Source organism: Acinonyx jubatus, chromosome A1 (assembly GCF_027475565.1).
Source record: "Acinonyx jubatus isolate Ajub_Pintada_27869175 chromosome A1, VMU_Ajub_asm_v1.0, whole genome shotgun sequence".
Lineage (NCBI taxonomy): Eukaryota > Metazoa > Chordata > Mammalia > Carnivora > Felidae > Acinonyx > Acinonyx jubatus.
In genome coordinates, this window is record NC_069380.1 from 9,710,350 (window position 1) to 9,733,329 (window position 22,980).

At 39.3% G+C, this 22,980-nt stretch overlaps 1 protein-coding gene across 5 annotated transcripts in view; it reads left to right on the top strand.

Moving 5' to 3' along the window:
* Nucleotides 1-10,286: 10,286 nt before the first annotated feature.
* The window catches only part of USPL1 (ubiquitin specific peptidase like 1), a 37,215-nt gene continuing 24,521 nt past the window's right edge, over nt 10,287-22,980 (top strand). The window contains exons 1-4 of one of the 5 annotated variants that reach the window (XM_015083751.3): nt 10,287-10,603; nt 13,861-14,026; nt 14,549-14,677; nt 21,261-21,906. In XM_015083751.3, coding sequence (XP_014939237.2) covers nt 13,928-14,026; nt 14,549-14,677; nt 21,261-21,906 — 874 coding nt within the window. In that variant the 5' untranslated portion in view covers nt 10,287-10,603; nt 13,861-13,927. Of the gene's footprint in view, nt 10,604-10,763; nt 12,333-13,860; nt 14,027-14,548; nt 14,678-21,260; nt 21,907-22,980 lie in introns of those variants that run through there. The other 4 variants (XM_027064630.2, XM_053213274.1, XM_027064631.2 and 1 more) reach the window with 4 other exon arrangements.

The window sequence follows — 22,980 nt, forward strand, 5'->3', positions numbered from 1 at the left end:
TTTCCTGATTAGCAAAATAGTGCCTCCTAATAATTGAGGGTGAAAGCTGCTGTGAAATACGCCCACGTGACCAGAAATTACAATAGCCAAAAGGGTGCACAGAGTCTGGTGCTGGTATGCTCTATACACCATTCTATGTAGTAAAGAACTTAAATACAGATGCAAGATTTGATTAAACTTGTATTTGGCCTTCTGTAACTGGTCAGTCAGGCATAAATGCTTCACACAACTTAATGGACGTTCTTCAAGCAACTTAAAATGCAAACTGACCCGACAATGTTTAGGACTAGAATTCTAAAGAACATTTAGGCATTATCAATTTGTCATAAACATTTTCTGCCACAATCTTAAAATTGTCTTTTCCATAGTGTTAGAAAGCATTAGAAACAGAATGATTTTATACAAATGATTAAACAGTATACAAATTTTATACTGTTTGATCCAATAAATGTTTCATGTTCCCCCTTACATTGCTATTTATTTTTTGCCGTTACAAAACCTGCATTTGAAACCTGCATATGAAATATCATAAAATAAATGAATTCATCTCATTTACGAGTTCATAAGAGTTCATCGCACATGGTGAAATAAATGACTAAAATAAAATGGTTAATGATTTTTTTCCAAAGATTTTATGGGGCTCGAACTCACAACTCTGTGATCAAGAGCCCCAAAACGGTTAATGATTTTTAACCATTTCCTTGCACTTACTTGGACTTCTTTAGTGCTTTGGCATTAGAATTTTAATCAAACCACTGATGCTTATTTTAAGTGATATTTTTCAACCCTTTTGGGCCTATGGTTTATTTCAGCGAGGTAAATGACCTTCACCAGCCACCTAGTCCCACCTCATTCTGATTACTACTGCAAAAAACCCCTTACTTCAATAAATTAGAAGCTAGGGACCAGACTTCATGAAGCACCTCCCAGAAGTAAATTAATTCATGTTAAAATAAAAATTGTAGCTATTATCACCTGTAATTATAAGTCTGCCTGTAGGTCATCTCAACTTTCAGACTGTCTGGAAGATCATAAAAACCACTGGTAGTCCCTGATCACGTTATGTAAACTTCTCATTTAGATGGAGCTAGATGAGAAGGAGGGGCCAGCAGCAGAAAATTATCCTTTCAACCTATTCTCCAGCTAGGAAACTATGTTACTCAATTATCTGATCTCAAATGAAGCAAAGTGAAGTAACAAAATCAAACTAACATGTTATATAACTGTGGCAGCCAGCTTCCAAGATGGCCTCTAGCGAGCCCTGCCTCCAAGTATTCACACCCTCGTGTGGGTCCCTCCCACAGTAGATCAGGGTGGGTCTGTGCAGGAGAGTGATGGCATAATTTTTTTTTTTTTGAGAGAGAGCATGCATGGGGTGGGGGTGGGGGTGGGGGGGGAGAAGAAGGGAGAGAATCTTAAGCAGGTTCTATGCTCAGCCTGATACAGGGCTGAATCTTATAACCGTGAGATCATGACCTGAGCCAAAATCAAGAGTTCCAACACTTAAATGACTGAGTCACCCAGGTGCCCCAAATGGTATATTACTTCTAAAGCCAGGTTATAAAAGACACTACGGTTTCTGCCTCTCTTTCAGATCACCTACTCTGGTGGAAAGCCAGCTGTCATGTCAAGGGACATTCATGCAGCTTTCAGATGACTGCAGTCACATGAGACTCTGAATTGGAACCACCCAGCTAAAATACTTCCAGATTCCTACCCATCAGAAACTGTGTTTAATAATAAATATCTATGGTTTAAGCCGTTGGGGGTACTTTCTTGCACAGCAAAACATAACTATACAATGATATATACTAATTTAACTGGTTGAAGTTATAGCTATATAACATCCCACTTAAGTATTAAAATTCACAGCGTCCTGATGCAATGCAAGGTATTAAAAGAAATCCACTAACAAATACCTATCGAGTACCACTGACGACAAGAAAGCTTTGTCACACTGCACATGAAACTTCCTTAGGGTAATATTCATGGCTGATCTCCACTTTCTCACTAACTCCTCCCTGGGGTAGGAAGGAGTAACCAGTCTGATAAATTTGAGAGAAAAAATTTTGGGCTCAGCCACTTCCTTTTTTCTTTTCTATTTGGGATTTGTCTAACTGAAGACAGCCATTTATTCTGGGCTGTTCTCTATCACACAGTAAATGTAGTGGGACAAACTCCATTCTTGTAGACAGAGAAAGGTGAGGCTGAAATCAGCCTAATTCTGGAGTGCAATACTAGGAAGTTCCTTGTTGCTGCAAACCTCAGCCACGTTTCCAAAACAACTTTTTGGGTAAACTTGTATTTGAATCTTCATCTATGTGATTTCTACATCTTATTTCTTACCACGATTCAAACTTCAGCAAGGAAAAAAAGGGTGTCATTACTTATCAATCTCTAAACTAAATACACAGCACTATAATGGGTATTTCGTGTCCATATGGACTGTATGGTATATTTGCGATGTAAACTAAGATAACCTGAAGGATTAAATAATAATTACCTGTCAAATGTAAACTATAAGAAGCACAGAGTTATTAATAAATAAGTGAGAAATTATGATCACTGGTAAGCATCAGAAAGTCTGAAGAAGAAAGGCAAAAACACAGATGCCCAGACCCCATGCCAAACCCACAGAATTGGGAATAGGACCCAAGCAATTGCATTTTTAATAAGTTCCCAATATAATGCTGATTCATACCAATTTAAGAACCCGAGCTATACACAAGGAGCGCAATGACTCTGGAAAAAAAGAGACTGCTGTGAGCTATCAAAGGAAAGATTACAGCAAACAGAACTTTAAGCAAATTGTAAAGGACACGCAGGGTTTAGATGAGATGGTAGATAACGGAGGGAAACCAGAATGTGCTGAGGGCCTATTAACTGCCAGGCACTGTTCTACGCATCACCTCATTTAAGATAATTTCATTGCATACATGGAAAAACTGAGGCTCAGACAGATGAAATCATTTACCTCAGGTCACAAAACTAGTTAAACGACACAGTGGGATTAGTAGACATTTTCATCATATGGATGAAATTGAACCTCAGGGAGGTTAAGTATTTGGTTGGAAGAAACAAAATTGGAAAGTGGAAGAACTGTGATTAATAAGTGGACAAGTGAAATCAGGTCTGTGAATCTAAAGCCTGTTTCTTTTTTTCTTTTTAGTAAGATGGAAAGGAATCTCCTTTGCTTTGCTTAAAAAGAACACAAGAACAGAAAAGCAATAGTAAACTTAGAAATCAAATTAGACCATCAAAAAATAGTCTACACTTAAACTTATGATGTGGTCAGACAACCACACATTAAAGACCACCAATGATATAAAAATCAGTTTTAAAAAGATTTTTTTAAAAAAAAGACATTCTTGAAGTTTTTTAAAAAAAATTTTTAAATGTTTATTTTGAGAGACAGACAGTGCAAGTGGGGGAGGGACAGAGAGAGAGGAGAGAGACAATCCCAGGCAGGGTCCACACTGCTAGCACTGAGCCCGACATGGGGCTCAAACTCACAAAACCATGAGATCATGACCCGAGCTGAGATCAAGAGTTAGACATTTAAGCGACTGAGCCATCCAGGCACCCCTTAAAAAAAAAGATCAAAAGAAAAAAATCAAAGGCAATTTTGTCTGAATTGATTAGTTTACTAAATAATTACCAACTGCAATTAGCAATCAGAATCCAATTATTAGACTGAACTGATGATTCAGCAACTAGTTGGAAAGCACCAACCTAGTCAAAACAGTCAAATTAATTTTACAGTTAGTCTTATAAGCATAATGTTTAAGGCCAGAGTAATTTCATTTATAACTGAAAAAAATTTTTTAATGTTTATTTTTTGGAGAGAGTGTGCACACACATGTGTGAGTAGGGGAGGGGCAGAAAGAGAGGAAGAGAATCTTAAAAACATTTTTTTTTTTAACGTTTATTTATTTTGAGGGAGAGAGAGAGAGAGCATGAGCAGAGGAGGGGCAGAAAGAGAGGAAGATACAGAATCTGAAGAAGGCTCCAGGCTCTGAGCTGTCAGCACAGAGCCCGATGCGGGGCTGGAACTCATCAACTGCAAGACTATGACCCGAGCCGAAGTCGGATGCTTAACCAACTGAGCCATCCAGGTGCCCCAAAGGAGGGAGAGAGTCTTAAGCAGGTTCCGCACTCAGTGCAGAGCCCAACGTGGGGCTCAATCTCACAACTGTGACATATGACTTGACCCAAAATCAAGAGTCGGATGCTTAACTGACTGAGCCACCCAGGCACCCATAACTGAAATTTTTAAAGACCGCTTTACGACAATATTTTATAAGACTTCGTGATAAATATTACTACCTTAAGGACTTAAAAAAAAATGTTACTTGAGAGAGAGAATGTGCAGCCATATGCAAGAGCGGGGAGGGGTAGAGAGAGAGAGAGAGAGAGAGAGAGAGAGAGAGAGAATCCCAAACAGGCTCCACACAGTCAGCACAGAGCCTGACTTGGGGCTCTATCCCATGAACTGTGAGATCATGACCAGAGGGGAGATCATGACCAGAGCTGAAATCAAGAGTTGGATGCCCAACCAACTGACCCACCCAGCACCCCTTAAGGACTTTCTGAAAAGTGAAGCTAAGTACTTACTTATCTCTATTCTCCATGTATATAGGCACCTCAACTGTTTTTCCATCTTTAAGACCAAAGTCAAAATTCAACTTTGTGAGACCCTTCCTGTAATTAAAATGAACTAGTTTCTTTCCATTGTTGCTACGGAATATTGCTTGCACATCTCTATTTAACATTTATTTCATTTTGCCTTTGTATGAAAACTATCCATTTACAAATGCTTCTACTTTTTTTTAGGGATAAAGGTTATGCATTAAGCACCTTTGCATTCATCCAGCATTGAGCACAGTGCTTTGCATACCCAATAAAAGCGCGTTGACAAATAAGTTAATATTTTTCTCACATCTTCCAAAACCCTGAACTAACCAGGATAAGAACGTGGGGAAATATACCGTGGAAAACACTACATTTTAAGAGTAGGTTTTGTCAGCCCTGTGAACTGGGAACCATGATGATCATTCATTGGTTAGCAAAATATGTACTATGTACTAGGCAATGTATATATAACCTCGAATAAGACAGACGTAGTCCTTGCCCTCACAAGTTAGGAGACACTTAATATACACATAGGTTGTGAAGAAAACAAACAGCAGGTGGTAATAAGGAATTAGAGTAGGGGTGGCAGGTAGAGGGCTGCTCATAGGGTGGACAGCTTGACAAGTGAAACTGAGGCTGACATTTGAAGGATGAGTCACATACGCAAGGAGGGGAACAGCTGGGAGAATTAAGGCCCTGAAGCAGGGGTGGCGGCCACATGCTACAACGCCAGCTTCCGGGCAATCCAATTACCACAGCATATTCTCTACCCTTCTACTTATCAGTTCTTTCGCAATTGTTTCTATCACTTCTTTTTCTGATGGTTCAGATATTCCTGGCAAAATTTTACAAATGGCACGAACTCAGGGGGATGTAAGGCTGTTTCCAAATAATCCTAATTTCCCTCTAATCTTAAGACTGATAAATTCATCTCCAAGGGACATCTGTGTCCCAATTAGGAGAAGAGTGTTTCTCTAAATCATCTTTAATTTTTTGATTTGGGAGTCCTCCTGATTGCTAATCAACATGTATAATTACTTCAATAATTATAGAATGTTCTTTTGTTTTCAGAAAAATGACCTGCTGCTTTCTGAACTGCAAATTGCTCTAGAACCTACGTAGAGGAAACCTACCTAAAGTGGTCCCTAACCACGGAGCATTCTCAGATCTACTGCTACAGCTACCTGTGAAATGGGAGCATGTGATGTACTGGAAAAAGCCCTGCATTAGAAATTAGAGGACATAGGTTCTAGTCCCAGGTCTGCCACTTTGTTATGCAAATTTGGGTCAGTTGTTCACTTCTAGGTTTAGTTTTATCATCGGTAAAGTGGGAATATATAGGACACCTGGTGGCTCAGTCGGTTAAGCGTCAGATCGGCTCAGGTCATGATCTTGTGGTGCCAGAGTTCAAGCCCCGCATCACGCTCTATGCTGAGAGCCTGGAGCCTACTTCAGATTCTAGGTCTCCCTCTCTCTCTGCCCCTCCCCCCCTTCTCTCTGATAAACATTAAAAAAAATTATAAAGTGAGAATACACAAAAGTTGCAACTTATACAAAGTCAACTCCATGTGCTTGGCAAAAAGTTTACAAGAAAAATATCAATTTAAATAGTACTCAGTGAGTATATGCCTAGAGGTAAGCATGAGCTGGAAAGCCCAAATATGTTGTTCCATCAATTAGTCTCAGTTAAGAGCCTTTCACTGAAAATCTTGCTGTGCTGTATGATTTTAGTGTTTAAAGATTTATATACTTATTTATATACGCATACATACACATACATATATACGTGTATACACACACACACACACACACACACACTTACATACTTCTTTGCCTAAAACAAGGTCCCTGCATATCCATTTGCTTCATCCACAGCTCAAAAAAAAAAAAGAACAGTCATTCAGGTGATGTGATTTAGTTCCTATGTTTACTTTAGAACCAAATAGGGTACAGACTCCACTACATGACTATACTATACTGCCATAGGGAGCACATAAGTCAAAGTGGATGGAACCCTGGCAATATACTGTTGAGACCCTGATCCATCAATTTTTTTGTTACTGGTTGCTAAATAACATAGTTTACCAACTATGTCACTATCCCAATAGACCTGTGCCACTGTTTAGGGAAAAGATATATTCACATCTGTGGAAACCGATGAATGTACAAAGTTATTCATTGCACAATGCTTTTACTAAAGACCAGGAAAAAAACCTAATGTCCAAAAGGAAAGGGCCGATTAAGTGATACATCATACAGTGGAAAATCATGCTGCCATAAAAATGAATAAGGAACCACTTTAGATAATGACATAGAACAGTTTCTACGATAAATGAAAAAAACAGGGTACATACACTGTGCATAGTACCATTTACATACAAAAGGGGGGGGAATATATGTAGTATTTATTTGCTTATATACATGTGAAAGTTTTTTGGAAAAAAATATAAGAAACTGGTAGCAGTGGTTGCTTCCTAGGGAAGAAACTGGGACAGGAGTAGAAGGAAGACTTTTCACTGCATATTCTTTTTTACCTTTTTAAATGTGAACCATGTGAATCTATTACCTAATCCAAAAGAAAATACAAAATTTAGATCAGCACCAAAGTAGTTTGAGATGAAAAAGGATCATGCTCTTAATGTTAAACATTTGCAAAAAGCAGGCATAGTAGGTAGAATATTGGAACTGTAAGTGACCATCTATTCTAATCTCACTTTATAGATCTGGAAACCGAGGCCTTGAGAATTAAGCGACTTATGTGAGGTCACATAACAAAAGAGTGAGGATTAGAAATCAGATGTTCCAAGATCTACTCTACAACTCTTCTGTATCATACCGTCTTCTCATTTTGTGTGGGCAAAATGGAAACAAGTCTAGACTACATAAAGGGTCGTCATGTTCTGTCTAAAATTCAGAGGCTAAAGTACAAAATAACTTCAACTCCTCAGCCTACTCATTTTTAGTGTGGCCTTGATGTGGCGACACTTACAAATAGGCCGTGCATATCCTCCTCACTGCACGTATTACAGTACGATAAATGTACTGTCTTTATCCTATCTCAATTGAATCCACTGAGGGCAAGAACTAGAGTGTCTTCTTTTAATTTTCTAAATTTGCAAACGCCTCGCACAAGCATAACTGCCAAAAATAGTAATATAGGTTTACATTCCCTATCCAAAACCCAGGGTCTGGATACATTTTAGAAATAACAATTCCTTGAAATTTAAAAATGTTACAGGATACACATAACACTTCCCACACCAGTGGTCAAGGGGAGCACCCCACAGTCAAACATACAACCTATTTCCTCAGCAAAACATATGGGGTAAAAACGATGTATCACTTTTCATTAGCTTGGGTGATATTTTGTTACCAAATTAATTTTCTCTCCAAGTTTAATAAGTTTTTGGTTTGTGCAGCCTCCTGAATGTTGGAATTAAATAGATTATAGACTGCACTCACAAAGGTGCTGCTAAAAAAATAGGGTTAGTTCCTTCAACTCTCATCTTTTTTGATGAGATCAGAACGACCAATCACAGCAGGCAGCTTTTACATCCCAGGTTTGGGCTAAAAACTTGCCTCCTGATTAAGGAATCCAATCCAGCAGAGGGGACAAAACCTGATGCTATGAAAAGTAAACATTTAAAAGAGAAGAAAGAAAATCCTAATTGCACATTATAGTCCTATTTTGGCTGTTCACTAATAAAAGCTTCCTTTAATCACAGTGTGTTAGTTTTTAAATGGAAACACGTTAAATACAGTTTCTGTACCACATTGCTGACGAGGAGATTGCTTTCTACTGAAAGGTAACTGTACTCTTTCTGGGACCAGTGTACATAGAAAGAGGCATTCCAAACACATTCACAAGGAAAAAGCATAAATGTATTTAATTTTTTCAACCTGGTACTGCTACTGTACCATAACTGAAAGGAGAGTTTCTTCTAGTCAACCTCTCCTAATCGTCCTTATTAGCATCACTCCTTTTAGAAAGTCTCGCGGAACTTTTTCTACCTTTTACAAGGGGGGAAAATTCTGGAGTCAAATCTGTATATCTAAAATCCTCTTTTCTTTCCACAACCCAAGCCCTACATCCATTTTGTTTCTGTCACTATTACATATTTTTTCCTGGCAAAAAAATCAAATTTGCACTGCAAGACTATAAATCAACTTCACAAACAACGTTTCATTGATATAATTCAGTTTGGCAATGTTGATTTTTCCATCTTAAAATTGTAGCTACAATTTTAACTGAATCAATGATGTTGTTCAACTTACGAAGTTAACAATTCGGCAAGCATCGTTTACAAAAAAAAAAAAAAAAAAAAAAAAAAATCCTGTATTCTATCCTGAAAATGGAAATGGCAATGGTGAACAAGAAAAACGCTCCGAGTTTGTCTATTATTTCAAGAAGGAAATACTAGGTTCTATTTTCATAATTCATTTAAAAAAGAGAAAACTAGTTAGATCTTACAACAAATATACCAGCATATTAATAATCGAGGACAACAAGAAAGGTAAGCAAAAATTAACCAGCGTAGTTTTCAGTCTGGAGGAAAAACAAACTCCCTACTGGATTTCTTGGCCATAGGCATTCATAAGTACGGACAACTAAAATCCTTTTTACTGAAGAATTTCTTGGTATAAGGGACTTGTTTCCTCTATACCGCCCTATCAAAATTACCAGCATTATTCTAGAATATAGTTATTTAGTTTGAAACCACTAAAAACATCCCCCCCCCCCCCAGCCCAAAATGCTAACGGTGGTTACTCTGTCACGACAGGGTCACAAAATCCAAACTGTTACTCTAGGTTATAGAACCAGTCGACCAAAAAGGACTTCTAGAATATGCTGCCCCAAGATTCAGAATGCAACTCAGAAATAGCACACGCGGTCACGATGTCCCTTAAGCCACATGACCTTCCTACGAAAGCAGAGCCTTAAACTTATCAACTACAGGAGAACTATCCTTTTCTCTTAAGTTCAAGCAAGGCAGGGCAGCTAAAATGAACGCAGCAGGGACAGATCGGCTGCTGACTAGCAAAAACGGGCGGTGGACAGCAAAGTCCCTGTGCTTTGGCTACTCCCCTTACCGTTAGAAGATCTGGGAGGGAGGAAAGGAGAAACACCCCAGAATCCTGGCAGAAAAGCCCCTGGCCTCGAAGATGGGGTTTAGGGAGACAGGGAGGGGCAGCTCCGTGTGTGGTGACCCTTTGTGAACACACACTCTGTGGCTGCTCGGCTCTCACCGAGGCTTTAGGAGAGCGGACTACGGGGGCCTTGCGCGGCCCACAGTCGTCGTGGAGACCGCAGCGCTGCAGGGACGCGCCGGCCGACAGGCTCCATTGCACCCTCCGCCTCTGCAGGCTGGGGAGCCCTTCCCTCGCCCCACCACCCACCCACCCACCCAGGTCACTCTCCGCCGCGTCGACTTCCGACCCGGGCTCGCGTCGGCCCGGGCGCAACGAGGTGCGCGCCACTCTCTTTCCTCAGCGTAATCCCTCCGCTGCCGAGCGCGCACTAGTTTTAATCACGCCCCACCCCCTGGTCGCCGGCGTCACCTCCGCCACTCGAGCGCTTTCCAGCAGCTTCCAGAAACGTCGCCTCCCCAAACCCAGCCACTCACAGATGCCGGGCTCGGCAGCCACCGGCCCCGCCCCTAGCCGTCGCCGCGGCTGAAACTGCGGCTGCGACAGCCGGGCGGGCAGCCACGCCTCTGCAGAGGCCGTCCGGAAGTGCTCCCGTTCTCACCTTCCCCGCCACGCTGACGAACTTTCAGGCCCCGCGCCGAGCAGGAAGGGGAATTCTTTTGCCGCGGACTCAAACCGGAAGCCGCTTGGCGAGCGGAGAGGCCGGTGGGGGAGGAGCGGGCCGGGGGGAACGTGGGTTGAACGTTGCACGGGGTGGTGTGGACCCAAGCTGGAACAGGAGTTCGCACCGACCCGGTGTGAAGAAGGAGCGTGCACGCGGCAGGTAAGGGAGGAAAGGAAGTGGTTTCCTTCAGCTCTCGAAGTAGGGAAGGGGGCACAGAGCTGGGGAAAAGGGACTGCCGCTGGGGGGGTCCGCGCGCTGAAAGGTGGGCTAGGCTGGGAGAGGGAAGGGGCTGGGACTGGGCTCGGGGGGGTGGGGGAAGGGTTGGCGATTAAGGTAGAGAGTTACTGATTCGTTTTGGCTCAGAGAGGTAAATGCTGAAGAGAAACCAGAGTTGTTTTGTGTTTCGTTCTTCCAAGGAGCGTGGAGATGGGGAGGGTTAACGGAACCCTGCACCTTGGGTTTCCAAGGTTTGGTTTTGAAACTGACAGGTCTTGGTCCTGTGCGTCTCTGATTCTGGAGGGCCGGGCACCCAAAGCCGACCCCATTCCTCGGCTTCAAGTTTACTGTGGTCTTACCTTTGACAATTCATGTGCTGAGCTCTCTTGGTCTTGGAGGGCAAGCTCAGATGTAAAGTTTGAGGCTCTTCCCGGAGCCGCTGGTTCTCTGGGTGTCCCCACTGTGCACACGGGGCTGTGAAAGAAGCTTAATTGCATATTTTTCGGCATACCCAGGGGCAACTTTACATATTCTTTGTGCTGTAACTGGGTTCATACTGGGCTAGGCATTCACACTGGGGCTCCTGGAGTATCAGTGGCTCACCGAAATAATGAAAAGAGGGAGTCAGAAGGAAGGTGCTGAGGTTGAAGTGGAGGAGAGGAAGGTAAGACTGGAAAGCCGAGTTGGTCGGTCTCAAGTACAGTGAGTTTTAAGGTCATAGTATTACCCTTAGGTCCATACTGAGCTGTTTGGACTTTCCTACAATCAGGTTGGGATAAATGATTTTAAGTTGAGCCGTGACAGACTCAGACTTGTTTTATACTAGCGGTACTTTGGCTGCAATACGGAGTGGGGATCGGATGGAAAGAGGTGGGATTTGAGATGCTTCCCAAGAATTGTCCACAGAATTTGGACAGGAGGAAGTGGGAAGTGAAAGTTTAGAGAACCACTCGAATTTTCTAGTATGTGTATTTGGAAGGATGAAGATGCCAAAATCTAGGTGAGATACAAGAAAGAGGAGCAGGTTATGTTTGTAGCGAGAACAATGGAGACCATCATTGAGGGCAAATTAACTTGCAAGAATCACCCCCAGGGTTTTGTGTATAAGACAAAGTAAATTGTTTTTGAAAGTCCTGGATAGCTCACCTCTGCTTTTTTTTTTTTTTTAATCAGTTTTCTTTTGCCAGGTTTTGCATAGTCAGAATTTCAACCACCAGCCTATCTGCTTGTCCCATTGAAATGTTGGCTGCTGAGATCAGGATCAGAGCAGATTTGAAGGCTTCTTATTTTTACTTTTATAATTGAGAGAGAGAGAAAAAAACAAAACAAAACAGGCCAAAAAAGTTTTTCTAGATCTCACAGGCAGATGGAAATTTTCATTAAAAACATCTCATTCAAGGATTATAGCGTACCAGGTTCTACCAGTTTCTTTTGAGAATAGTGCAGAATAATACAAGATGGGCTCCATAGTTTCTATAAAATTAGCACCAAACAAATAGTAGTTAAAACGTATTGTGTGTTCAGGTGCTAAGCATTTTATATGTATTTAATTCTTAGAACAAACCAATTTTACAAATTTCTGAACCTAGATCTGCTGTTGTAAAGCCCATGCTTTTGGCCACTCTGGAACCATAAGCAGTTGGACCCTTTTCTGTCTAGTTTGTTGCCTTTTGTAAGTACATTATAAATAGAACAAAGCAAAAATGATAAATTTGTGTTTTCTGTGAGGAGCTTATAAAGTAAAAGCACCAAACTTTTATCTTTTTTTTTTTTTTAGAAGTTTATGTATTTACTTTGACACAGAGAGAGAGAATGCAAGCAGGGGAGGGGCAGAGAGAGAGAGGGAGTCAGAGAGACAGAGAGTCCCAGGCAGGCTCCGCGCTGTGAAGCGCAGAGCCAGACTTGGAGCTCGAACTCATGAACTGTGAGATCATGCAGTGAGTCGAAATCAGGAATTGGATGCTTAACTGGCAGAGCTACCCACGTGCCCCTTACTTTGATCATTTTGGCAGTGGTTCTCAGTGGGGCGGTTTTGCCTCCCAGGGGTCTTTTGGCAATGTCTGGAGACTTTGTCACAACTGAGGAGTAACACTGGCATCTAGTAGGTAAGAGTGAGCGATGCCGCTGAACATCATACGGGGAAAGGATAGCCTTCACAACGAAGAATTATTTGGTCCAAAATGTTTATAGTGCTGTAGTTGAGAAGTCCTGCCATATCAATATATTTCTTTAGGAAGAGGGAATTGAGATTCACTTACACTTTTCTTCTTGAACATTTTTATTTTTGACATTATTCCTCGGCTTGAAAGACATGTAAACTTTATATATCTGGAACAGAATAGTGTCACTGGTTTTTAAAGTGAATCTGTGAGCCACAGTTTCCCAGGAAATGGTTGTCATAGAATGATGAATTCTTAGATTTGGGAAAGACTTTTGCTTGAAATTATTTTACAACATCCCTGCTGTTCTCTGCTATAGGTCTTTTGTATCTGGTTTCCCTATATTTTAAACACATATCTAAACTACTCTTAACAATTATTTTTTCCTTCTACTGAGCTCCAGTCTCATAATTTCAACTTTACTAATGTGATTCTACTCCATGAAATGAACACTCAAACCAAGCTTGTTAAATACCTAATTTGTACTATTACAGAGTTAACATTTTTGTCGGGTACAGTTCATTTATTATAAAATAGTATATTGGTGGAAACTTAAAAAAAAATAGCATTATCCTCTTGGTGACCTGTTCTTGGTGGTTGAAAGCAATGGGAATTTATGGGGTTCTTTTGTCTCTGTCAAGCAATGGCACAAAAGATCCTGAGTCTTTAAAGTACCTTCTAATATAACGCTGACATACTTGTGTCAGATTATGCATAAACTCTACGAACTTGAGTTTTCAAACTCTGGTCAGTATAATTTGCTTTAAAGAATAGTTACCTTCTTTTGTAAGTTTTAATAAATTGGCTTACAAGTAAGTCTGAAACTTGGTCCTGTTTCCAGTCTGCCCTCTTCCAACAAATTTGCCAGGTTTTTATGTATAGGTTATTTGATTTCACGTCAAGATTACAATTTTAGAATATGTTTATCTTAAGACCTATGGTTTCAAAGTATATTTAATATATATACATCTTATAGCATAGCTCTTTTTCAAGGTAAATAGAATTTTTTATTTAATTGTCTATTGACTTTTTTTTTTCCAGGGTTCATTGAAAAATCCTTAGTGATATTGACATGTTTCAAGTGACATAAATTAGCCAATGACTCGGAATGATGGATTCCCCGAAGATTGGAAATGGTTTGCCAGTGATTGGACCAGGGACTGATATAGGGATATCTTCACTCCACATGGTGGGGTATTTGGGAAAAGTTAGTGAACTTATTTTTTGCCTCAGTGCAAAGTTGGGTTTTTTCCTCCTTTTTTAGAGATTTAAATTTGGTTTTAATTTTCCAATTAACTTCTAAAAAATTATATCTTCCACGGAAATCTTAAGCAATGGCGAAAGATTATTTTAATGTGTTTACCTCTCTGTGTTTTATTGGTATGTGAAAGTAGAAATAGAACATAGACCTTGTGGTTTATTATTCTCTGAAAATATGGAACATACATTTTCCCTGGCAGTTGACATTACTTTTTTCTTGCACATAAAACTGATGCTATTTTTAGCACTTAAAATTTAATATTTAAAACTATAATGCGTTTCTTTTTGGAATAGTAGCTGTATTTTAAGCCTATGTGCTTTTCTTTTATTTGCCATGTTTAAAATATCTAGCCAGAACACTTCCAGGTGAAAATTGTAATTTTTTTCTGGTTCCTTTTTCGTTTGACTTTTTGTAATTTGATATAATTTAGGAATGTCTATATTTTAATTTACTTTATTTCTTTTTTAGAATTATGATTCAGCTAAAGTCCCGTCAGATGGGTATTGTCCTGCTTGTAGAGAGAAGGGAAAGTTAAAAGCCTTAAAGACTTACCGAATTAGTTTTCAAGAATCTGTCTTTTTGTGTGAGGATCTGCAGGTAAAGTATTAATCTTAGATAGTATCAAGGTTTTAGCTTTTTGCTTTTTTCTTCAGTATTTATATTTGTACTCGTTTTGTATCTTTCAGAGTGTACATTTTTAATAGATAATCAGAGTTTCTAGATCTGTCCGGTGTACAGTTTTAAATATTTTGTGTTATTTTTCCACTTCAGTTATTTCCCTGGGGTATTGCATGAAGGTATTTGTTTTTATTATCATTAGACTTAATGAGAAGAGAATCTACATTTCAAGATTTTTTTTTTTTTCCATTAACCTTGTGGGGGTCCTTGTTAGTTGTTGGTATATAATATAGTCTTTCACCTCTTTGGTTTATAAACTTTGGAACTTACTGGAAAAGTTATTAATTGAAAGTCCTTAAGGATCTAAATATCTTTTAGAATTAATTATAGACTTCATTTCCAGTGGTACAGCTTTTATATAGGAGCTCATTAAACTCCATAATACTCCACATTTTATTGTACTTGACAGTTGGTGAAATTGTTCTCTACGTATTTAGTTCTCAAAGTTTTGCAAAGTAGATAGTTCCATTTTATGATTAAGAAATCAGATACAGAGGGTTTGGGAACATAAGATCTTCCTAAAGTAGCAGAACTGTAATTGGAATATAGTCTTTTAATTTCAGATATGTTTTATTCCAGGTAAAGTAACAGTTCTTCAGAGTCACTTGGAGTACTTTTTAAACATTTCTGGATCTCACACCCAGATGCTCATTCGGTAGAGTTGACCCAGAATTTTATAGTTTTGTAATTTTTAGGGTGAGGCTGATGATCAGCCAAATTTGCAAAATACTAAACTAAATCACACTGTTGGTGATAGATACTTTTGCTGGGTATAACTTGAAGAAAATCCCAGGCATTCTCACAAATAGAAATAAATTTCTTTTTGCATTTATTCAGTAATTTTTTTTCGAGTGTCACCATATTGGCATTGTTCCAAAGGCTGGGATACAGTGAAAAAGCAAAAATTTCTTACCTCAAGAAGGTCATGTTCTAGAGTAGGAAAGAAAATAATAAGTAAGTTATATTTTTTGTGTGTGAGGTGATGAAAAGTGCTGTGGGGAAAAATAAAGCCCAGGGAATGGAATGTTCGGGAATGTGTAGTTTGCAATTTTAAACAGAGTGGTGAAGGGAACTCTTCATTGAGAGACATTTGAGCAAAGACCTGAAAGATGAAGACAAACAAGCCATGTGGGTATGGGATGAACAAGCTTTCCAGGCAGGGAGAGTAGCAGATCGAAGGCCCTGTGAGGGGCGGTGGATGGGGGGTGCCTGTGCATGTTCTACTGCAAGGAAACTAGCAGAGCTGGATCTGAAGGAGTGAGGCAGAGTACTAGAAGATGGGTCAGAAAAATAATGGGGAAGAGGTTGGACCCAGCAGGGTCTTACCAGGCTTTTACAGTGACTGAAATGAAGAACCATAGCAGGCAGTGACATAATCTGATTTACATGTTAAAAGGATCATTGTGGCTCCTTTGTTGAAAGTATCTGTAATGGCCAAGACTTGAAGCAGGGAGACTAACTAGTTGGAAGGCAATTGGAGTATTCTGGGGGGAGCAAGTAGTGGCTAAGGTGATGAGACATGATTGGATTATCTATATATTTTGAAAGTAGATCCAAAAAGTATTGGCTGAAAGATTGGGATAGATACATAGTAGGAGAGAGAGGAATCAAGGATGATTCCCGGATTTTTGACTTGAATAATTGGAAGAATGGAGTTGCCAGTCACTGAGATGAGAAAGACTCCGGGAAGACGAAGATTTTAGGGGAAGATCAGGCCAGCACCAAGTCAGACTCGAGACAGATATCTGATATTGAGGGTATATGGAATAAATGGTTGGATCTGTGTGTCTGCTATTAGGTGGAGAGTGAGGTTCGATAAATTTGGGAGTCATCAGCATGTATGTAATTGAACCATGACAGTGGATGAGTTTACCTAGAAGTATGGGTAGAGATTCAAGGACTGAGCCCTGTTATACTCCAGCATTAAGAGTGTGGGGAGATGAAGTGGAACCAGGAAAAGGGTGAGAGAAATAGACAGTGAGGTAGGAGTAAACCCAGAAGGGAGATAATTTTGTCCTGGAAGTCAAGTGGAAAAATATTGAAGAAGAAATTATTTACTTTCGATGCCAGTAAGAACTCAATGAGGATGAATACTCACCATTGGCTAGTGTTGTAGGTCATTGAGGACCTTACTGAGAATAGTTTGGGTAAAGTATTAAAGATAAAAGCTTGATTGCAGTGAGTGATAGAAAATTGGAGAGGAAGAACTGAGAAATACAGATGTGAGGTGGTACCTGGAAGAGGAAGTTTTTAAGTTGGGAGGAACAACGGCATGTTTGTATGCTGACTGTATCCAGTAGTGAGGGGAAAATAGAAAGTGTCGTGGAATTTGCTGGAGAGCTGCTCTCCTTTGAGCAGACATGGGCTCTGTCGCACCATTAGAGGGCTTGATTTCAGGTGGGACGGCTTATCCTAGCAGCGGACTATGCAGAGAGTCTACTCATTAGCTGGCTCAGAACAAAGTTGTAGAATGGTGAATATTGAAGGGAGAAAATAAATCTTCCTAGAAAAAAACTACTTTTTCCTGCTCTTCCAAACAATGTATAATATTTCAGTAGAGGTCTTTAACCACAGACTACCATAATGGAGAAGTCCGTGTCCTCAGGACATTAGGTTTGGGCTCGTAAAGTTAGAGGCATTTGCATTTTTAGTTTTGAAGCATTCTTTTTAAGTGATGAGGAAGAAAACATATAACCAAGAATATTAAGTATAAACTTTGCAAATATAAAAAGAGAACTTTAAGGTAATTATTATCTAAATTTTAGAAAATGTTCTAATCAGTAAGAGCCCGGTATGTTTTATGAGGTAGATTGGTTTACACCAGGAGTCAGCAAACACTTTGTATGACACCCACAGGCTAAGAACGGATTTTTAAATGATTAGGAAAACATGAAAAGAATACTCTTTTGTAATACATGAAAATGATGTGAATTTCAGATTTCCATGTCCATAAATAAATTTTATTGGAACTTAGCTGTACCCTATCATTTTTGTATTGTCTGTGGCTGCTTTTATATTATAATGGCAGACTTGAGTAGTTAATGACAGACATTGACTGGCTTACAAAGCCTAACATATTTATCTGGCCTTTGACAGGTAAAGTTTGCTGATCCCTGGTCTAGAAGACCTTTGAATCAATTTGTTAATTTCTGTAGGGTTTTATTATAAAATTTGGAATCCACTGAACATTCTGCTTTCAGTTGCCAAATTGTAAACCACATGGGAAACCCCTCTTGATCAGAAGTTTCTTGGTTTGAAAACAGCACTAATGTTCAAACTCTGCTTCCAAATTAATAAATTGAAACTCAAGTTTTTTCAAACTGTAGGGAGTTTTAACTTATCTTTTCTCTCTTTCTCTCTTTTTTTTGAGTATTCCATTATTTAGTCTTTTGGAACACTTATTTAGTTTATTTTTTTAAACATGAACTTTATAAGGCTCTTAAGTCTTTAATGTTAAGCCATCAAAAAACTCATTTTCCTGGTTTTTTTTCCATTTGTAAAATGAATGTAAATTATTATTACTTTTTTCGTAAATTATTTTTATAACTTGTTTCTGGCCATACCTTAAGATAATTTTCCAAATGTAGGGTAGTGTGCAATGTTTTCCTTTTTCTGTTTTACAGAATTAAAAATGGGAGTCTGTTTAAGCTACTCAACAAAATCAGTGAAAGAGGCAGCATTAGATTTTGAATGCTTTTACATGGTTGGGCTAGATGGAGAAATTAGCACTCTGTGTATTGTTTTATGACTTTTCCCTTTTTTTGAAGACAAGCCAAAAACTTCTGTGGCATATTAAGACCTAAAGTTGACGTATAAAAGAGAGAAACATCCAAAAGCATTAATTTTTAAGAGGGAAAAATCAGGACAAGGACAAATTATGTTTTAAATTTGCCCTATGACTGGACCACAAATTATAGATTGAAGTCAGTTGAGATATTTTCAAATAATGTAGGGGGGAAACCATCCAGGCCACTAAATTTTGCAGCCCCAGGGCCCTTAATGGGTTTTTTTGTTTTTTTTTTTTAAGTTTATTTATTTTGAGAGAGAGCAGGAGCAGGTAAGGGGCAGAAGGAGAGGGAGAGAGAGAATCCGGAGCAGGCTCCACGCTCAGTGCAGAGCCAGACGCAGGGCTCAGTCTCACGATGGTTAGATCTTGACCTGAGCTGATATCAAGAGTTGGACGCTTAACTGAGCCACCCAGGTGCCCTATGGTTTATTGCTTTTAATTAAGAAGGGGTGCTGGTAGGACGTGCACAACATTATTTTAACTCTGTTTGAGACCGATTAAGATTTTTTAGTTTTAAATTTGTTGTAAATTTTTTTTTCATTTAATGTAAAAAAAAAAAAACTGAATTTTACCATCTTAATCATTTTTAAGTGTACAGTTCTGGAGTGTTACTTATATTCCCATTATTGTGCGACAGATCTGTGGAACTTTATCGTCTTGAAAAACTCAAATTCTGTACCCACTGAGTGACAATTCGCCCTTTCCCTCCCCCGACCCCTTGGCAGTCACTATTCTACTTTTAGTCTGTATGGATTTGACTACTTTAGGTACCTCATGTAAGTGGAATCATACTATATTTGTCTTTGTGACTGACTCTTAGTCCTCAGTGTTTATCCATGTTGTAGCTTGTGACAGATTCCTTTACTTTTTTAGGGCTGAGTAATATTCCGCTGTATGTATATACCACATTTTCTTAGCCAACTGAGCCACCCAGGCACTCCCCCCCCCCCCCGACTATACCACATTTTCTTTATCCATTTGTTCATTCATGGAAATTTGGGTTGATTCCACCTCTAGGCTATTGTGAATAGTGCTGCAATGCATAAGGGTGTGCAAGTATCTCTTTGAGGTCCTGCTTTCATTTTTTCTGTATATATATACACCTGTCTATAACTATGAATATATAGTTGTTACCGCTTTTAAAGTGTTCTCTGTTTTCTGACATACAGTAGGATTTAGGAAATAATCTCAGGGCATAAAGTTGAGAGACAAGTTGTTAGTTGATGGTGAGTGCATTACTAGTTGGTAACAGAAGAATCCAGAACTTATCCTATTGAACTAAAGAATTTCCTTAGTACAGTGTTAATGGCGTTCACTTGTATAGAAGCAGCTGTACTTTAAATGAAAGCGTTTAAAGCATTTCAGTGTCTGTTGCTCAAAACCTAGTGACTAAAAAAACTTAATGGCTTTACTTATTCCTCATGATTCTGTGGGCTCCCCAGGTAGTTCTTAACACTTTACCTGCTGTTGGCTGGGACACCTAAAATGTCCACATGGCTGGTGTCAGTACTGTTTGCCAACAGGGAACTCCACGTAGGCAGTCAGCCAAGATCTCAGTTCTTTTCCATAAGGGTTTCTCCATGGGGCTACTTGGTCTCCTCACAGTATGATGGATGGGACTTCTTTAAGAGAGAGTGTTCCAGAAGGAGGGTTCCAAAAGGACTAGCCCAATGAGCCTATACTTACCAGGCTTCCACGTGCATCATGCTTGGTAACATCCCATCTAAGCTGGTCACATGGCTAAACCCAGAGCGTTATGTTGGGGGGACTGACCCTATCAGGGCGTGAATACCAGGTGGGGTAGTTCTGTAGCTCATTAGAGGCCACCAGGGTAGCAGTTAGCATGCTTGTGTAGAAGAAGGCATTTTAAATGACACATAGTATATAGATTTCTTGAATTTGTTTTTTAAAATATTTTGCTAGTTTTCAAACTAAGTGATTTGTCTACACTTTTGATATTTGGCTGAAATTGTGTTAATACATAGTGAGATTTGATGAAGTTGTTAAAATTCACCCAGATTGACTCTTAGATCCAGTGAGGATGTAAAATTGATAATGCTGATGTGCTTTCAGATTAATACTGTTTTATTTTTTTTAACATTTATTTATTATTTTGAGAGAGTGCAAGTGGAGGAGGGGCAGAGGGAGAATCCCAAGCAGGCTCTGTGCTGTCAGCAGAGAGCCCCATGCAGGGCTTTATCCCATGAACCACAAGATCATGACCTGAGCCGAAATCTAGAGACGTTCAACTGACTGAGCCACCCAGGCGCCCCTAACATTCAGTTTTAAAATTAAGAGACACAGAAATTACTCATGCAGCTTTTTTATTTGAAAACACTTTTCCAGTTTGTAATGTTATGCAGTGTACCTGCCCCAAAAGGAGTAACACTCATCATAGAATGTTTCTTTAAATTGTTGAAATTGTTAATTCACTCAGCATTAGATTTTTTATTAAAGCAGAAAAATGTATGTTTTCCTTGTTAGCTTACTCTAGTGTGGATCAGATTAAACCCTTGATTGTTCAAATTAGGGAAGATTAACTCTTTTGGAGGCCAAAATTTTGGTTAAATTCCTAGGTCCTTTAAATTTAGATTGATAAAATTATATTAATGCTGAAATTTTATACATACATTTCATGACATAGAAACTGTAATATAAAACTTGAGCTTATTTGACTTTTTCTGTAGGTTTTATCATTTTATTTTTTCTTTCTAGTGCATCTACCCTTTGGGCTCTAAATCACTTAATAACTTAATTTCCCCTGATTTGGAAGATTATCACACTCCAAATAAGTCTCAAAAAAGAAAGTTCTTGGAAACCAGCTATAAAGATTCACCTCTTTTAGCAAATGCCAAAAAGACTAAAAATCACACTGTTACTGAGGGTGAGCAAGGTTTGAACAGCAAACGCGATGGAGAAGAGTATGGTGAAACCTCGTCAAGCTTACCTGATTCACCACACAGTGGACCACAGCACCCAGACAGGACAGTTGGTTCCTTGGAACAGAATGAGAGTTTGGAGGCTGATGTTATTGACATGGCTGCTGAAGAAGCTCCTACTACAGTTGATGTTTCTGGAACTGGAGGGATTTCCCCTCACAATGAAGGATGCACACCTGAACTGGAAATGCTGTTGGAGAGCAAATGTACGTCACTTTGCCAGTCTTCCTACGTCCAATGGAAAAATGCTAATGCTCTCTGTTGGTTAGACTGTATTCTGTCAGCACTGGTGCACTTGGAAGGGTTAAAGAACACTGTGACTGACCTGTGTTCTAATGAGGAATCTGTGTTCTGGCGGTTGTTTACAAAGTATAATCAAGCAAGCAAGCTTCTGCACACCAGTCAATTGGAAGGAGTTAAAGGTTGGTAATAATATTTTATTTCTCTCTTTATTTATTTTCACATGTTTCTATTTTTAAGAGGGAGAGCGAGTGGGGGAGGGGCAGAGAGAGGGAGACAGAGAATCGGAAGTGGGCTCTGCGCCGATGGCAGAGAACCTGGTGCAGGACTTGAACTCCCGAATCATTAGATCATGGCCTGACCTGAAGTTGGAAGCTCAACCGACTGAGCCACAGAGGTTGATCTTCAGTTTTGTCTCATACGTGTGGAAAAGATACAGATACACATCACTCATTATCCCACAACTCCCCCCAAATCTCTATTCTCAATTAAGGGCATATATAGTTTTTTTCTTATAAAATAGGATACCCATGAAGCCACCTCCCAACTCAAGAAGAATTAGTATATTCTCGATTATTTAACCTCCTATGTGTTCCTCACCGTCCCACCCTCCATCTCCCCTAGGGGAAATCATTATTCCCAAATATGGGTTACCATTCCGTTTTTTTCTTTTATGTATGTATTGCTAAACAGTATATTGCCTACTTTAGTTTGTTTTGAACTTTATACAAACGATGTTGTACGGTATGTCTTCTGGGGCCTTGTTTTTCTTCTTACAAAGATTTATCTACGAAGTTGGCATGTATTGGTAGTTTGTTATTTTTTGTTGCTATAAATTTACATTTTGTAAATATATCAGTATATTTATTCATTCAACTGTCATTGAGTTGTTCTTTGCCATTGTAAATACCTGGGCTCATCTAGAGAGTTTCTCTTGAGTATACCGTAGGAATGGAATCAAATCTGAGTTCAGATTGACAAGACAACAGCAGATTGTTTTCCAAAGTGCTTGTACCAGCACTCCCATTGACAACGTGCAAGAGATCTTCCTTATCTTCCCGATCCATATATTCTCTCTTGGTTATTTTCACATTTAGAGAATTTTGCTATTTGATGTAAAGTGGGTTGTTGTCTTGATTTGCCTTTCCCAAATTTTATTTTCATTCCAGTTAACACAGTGTTACGTTAGTTTCGGAAGTACCGTAGGGTGAGTCAGCAGTTCTGTTCATCACCCCGTGCTCATCACTCCTTAGTTC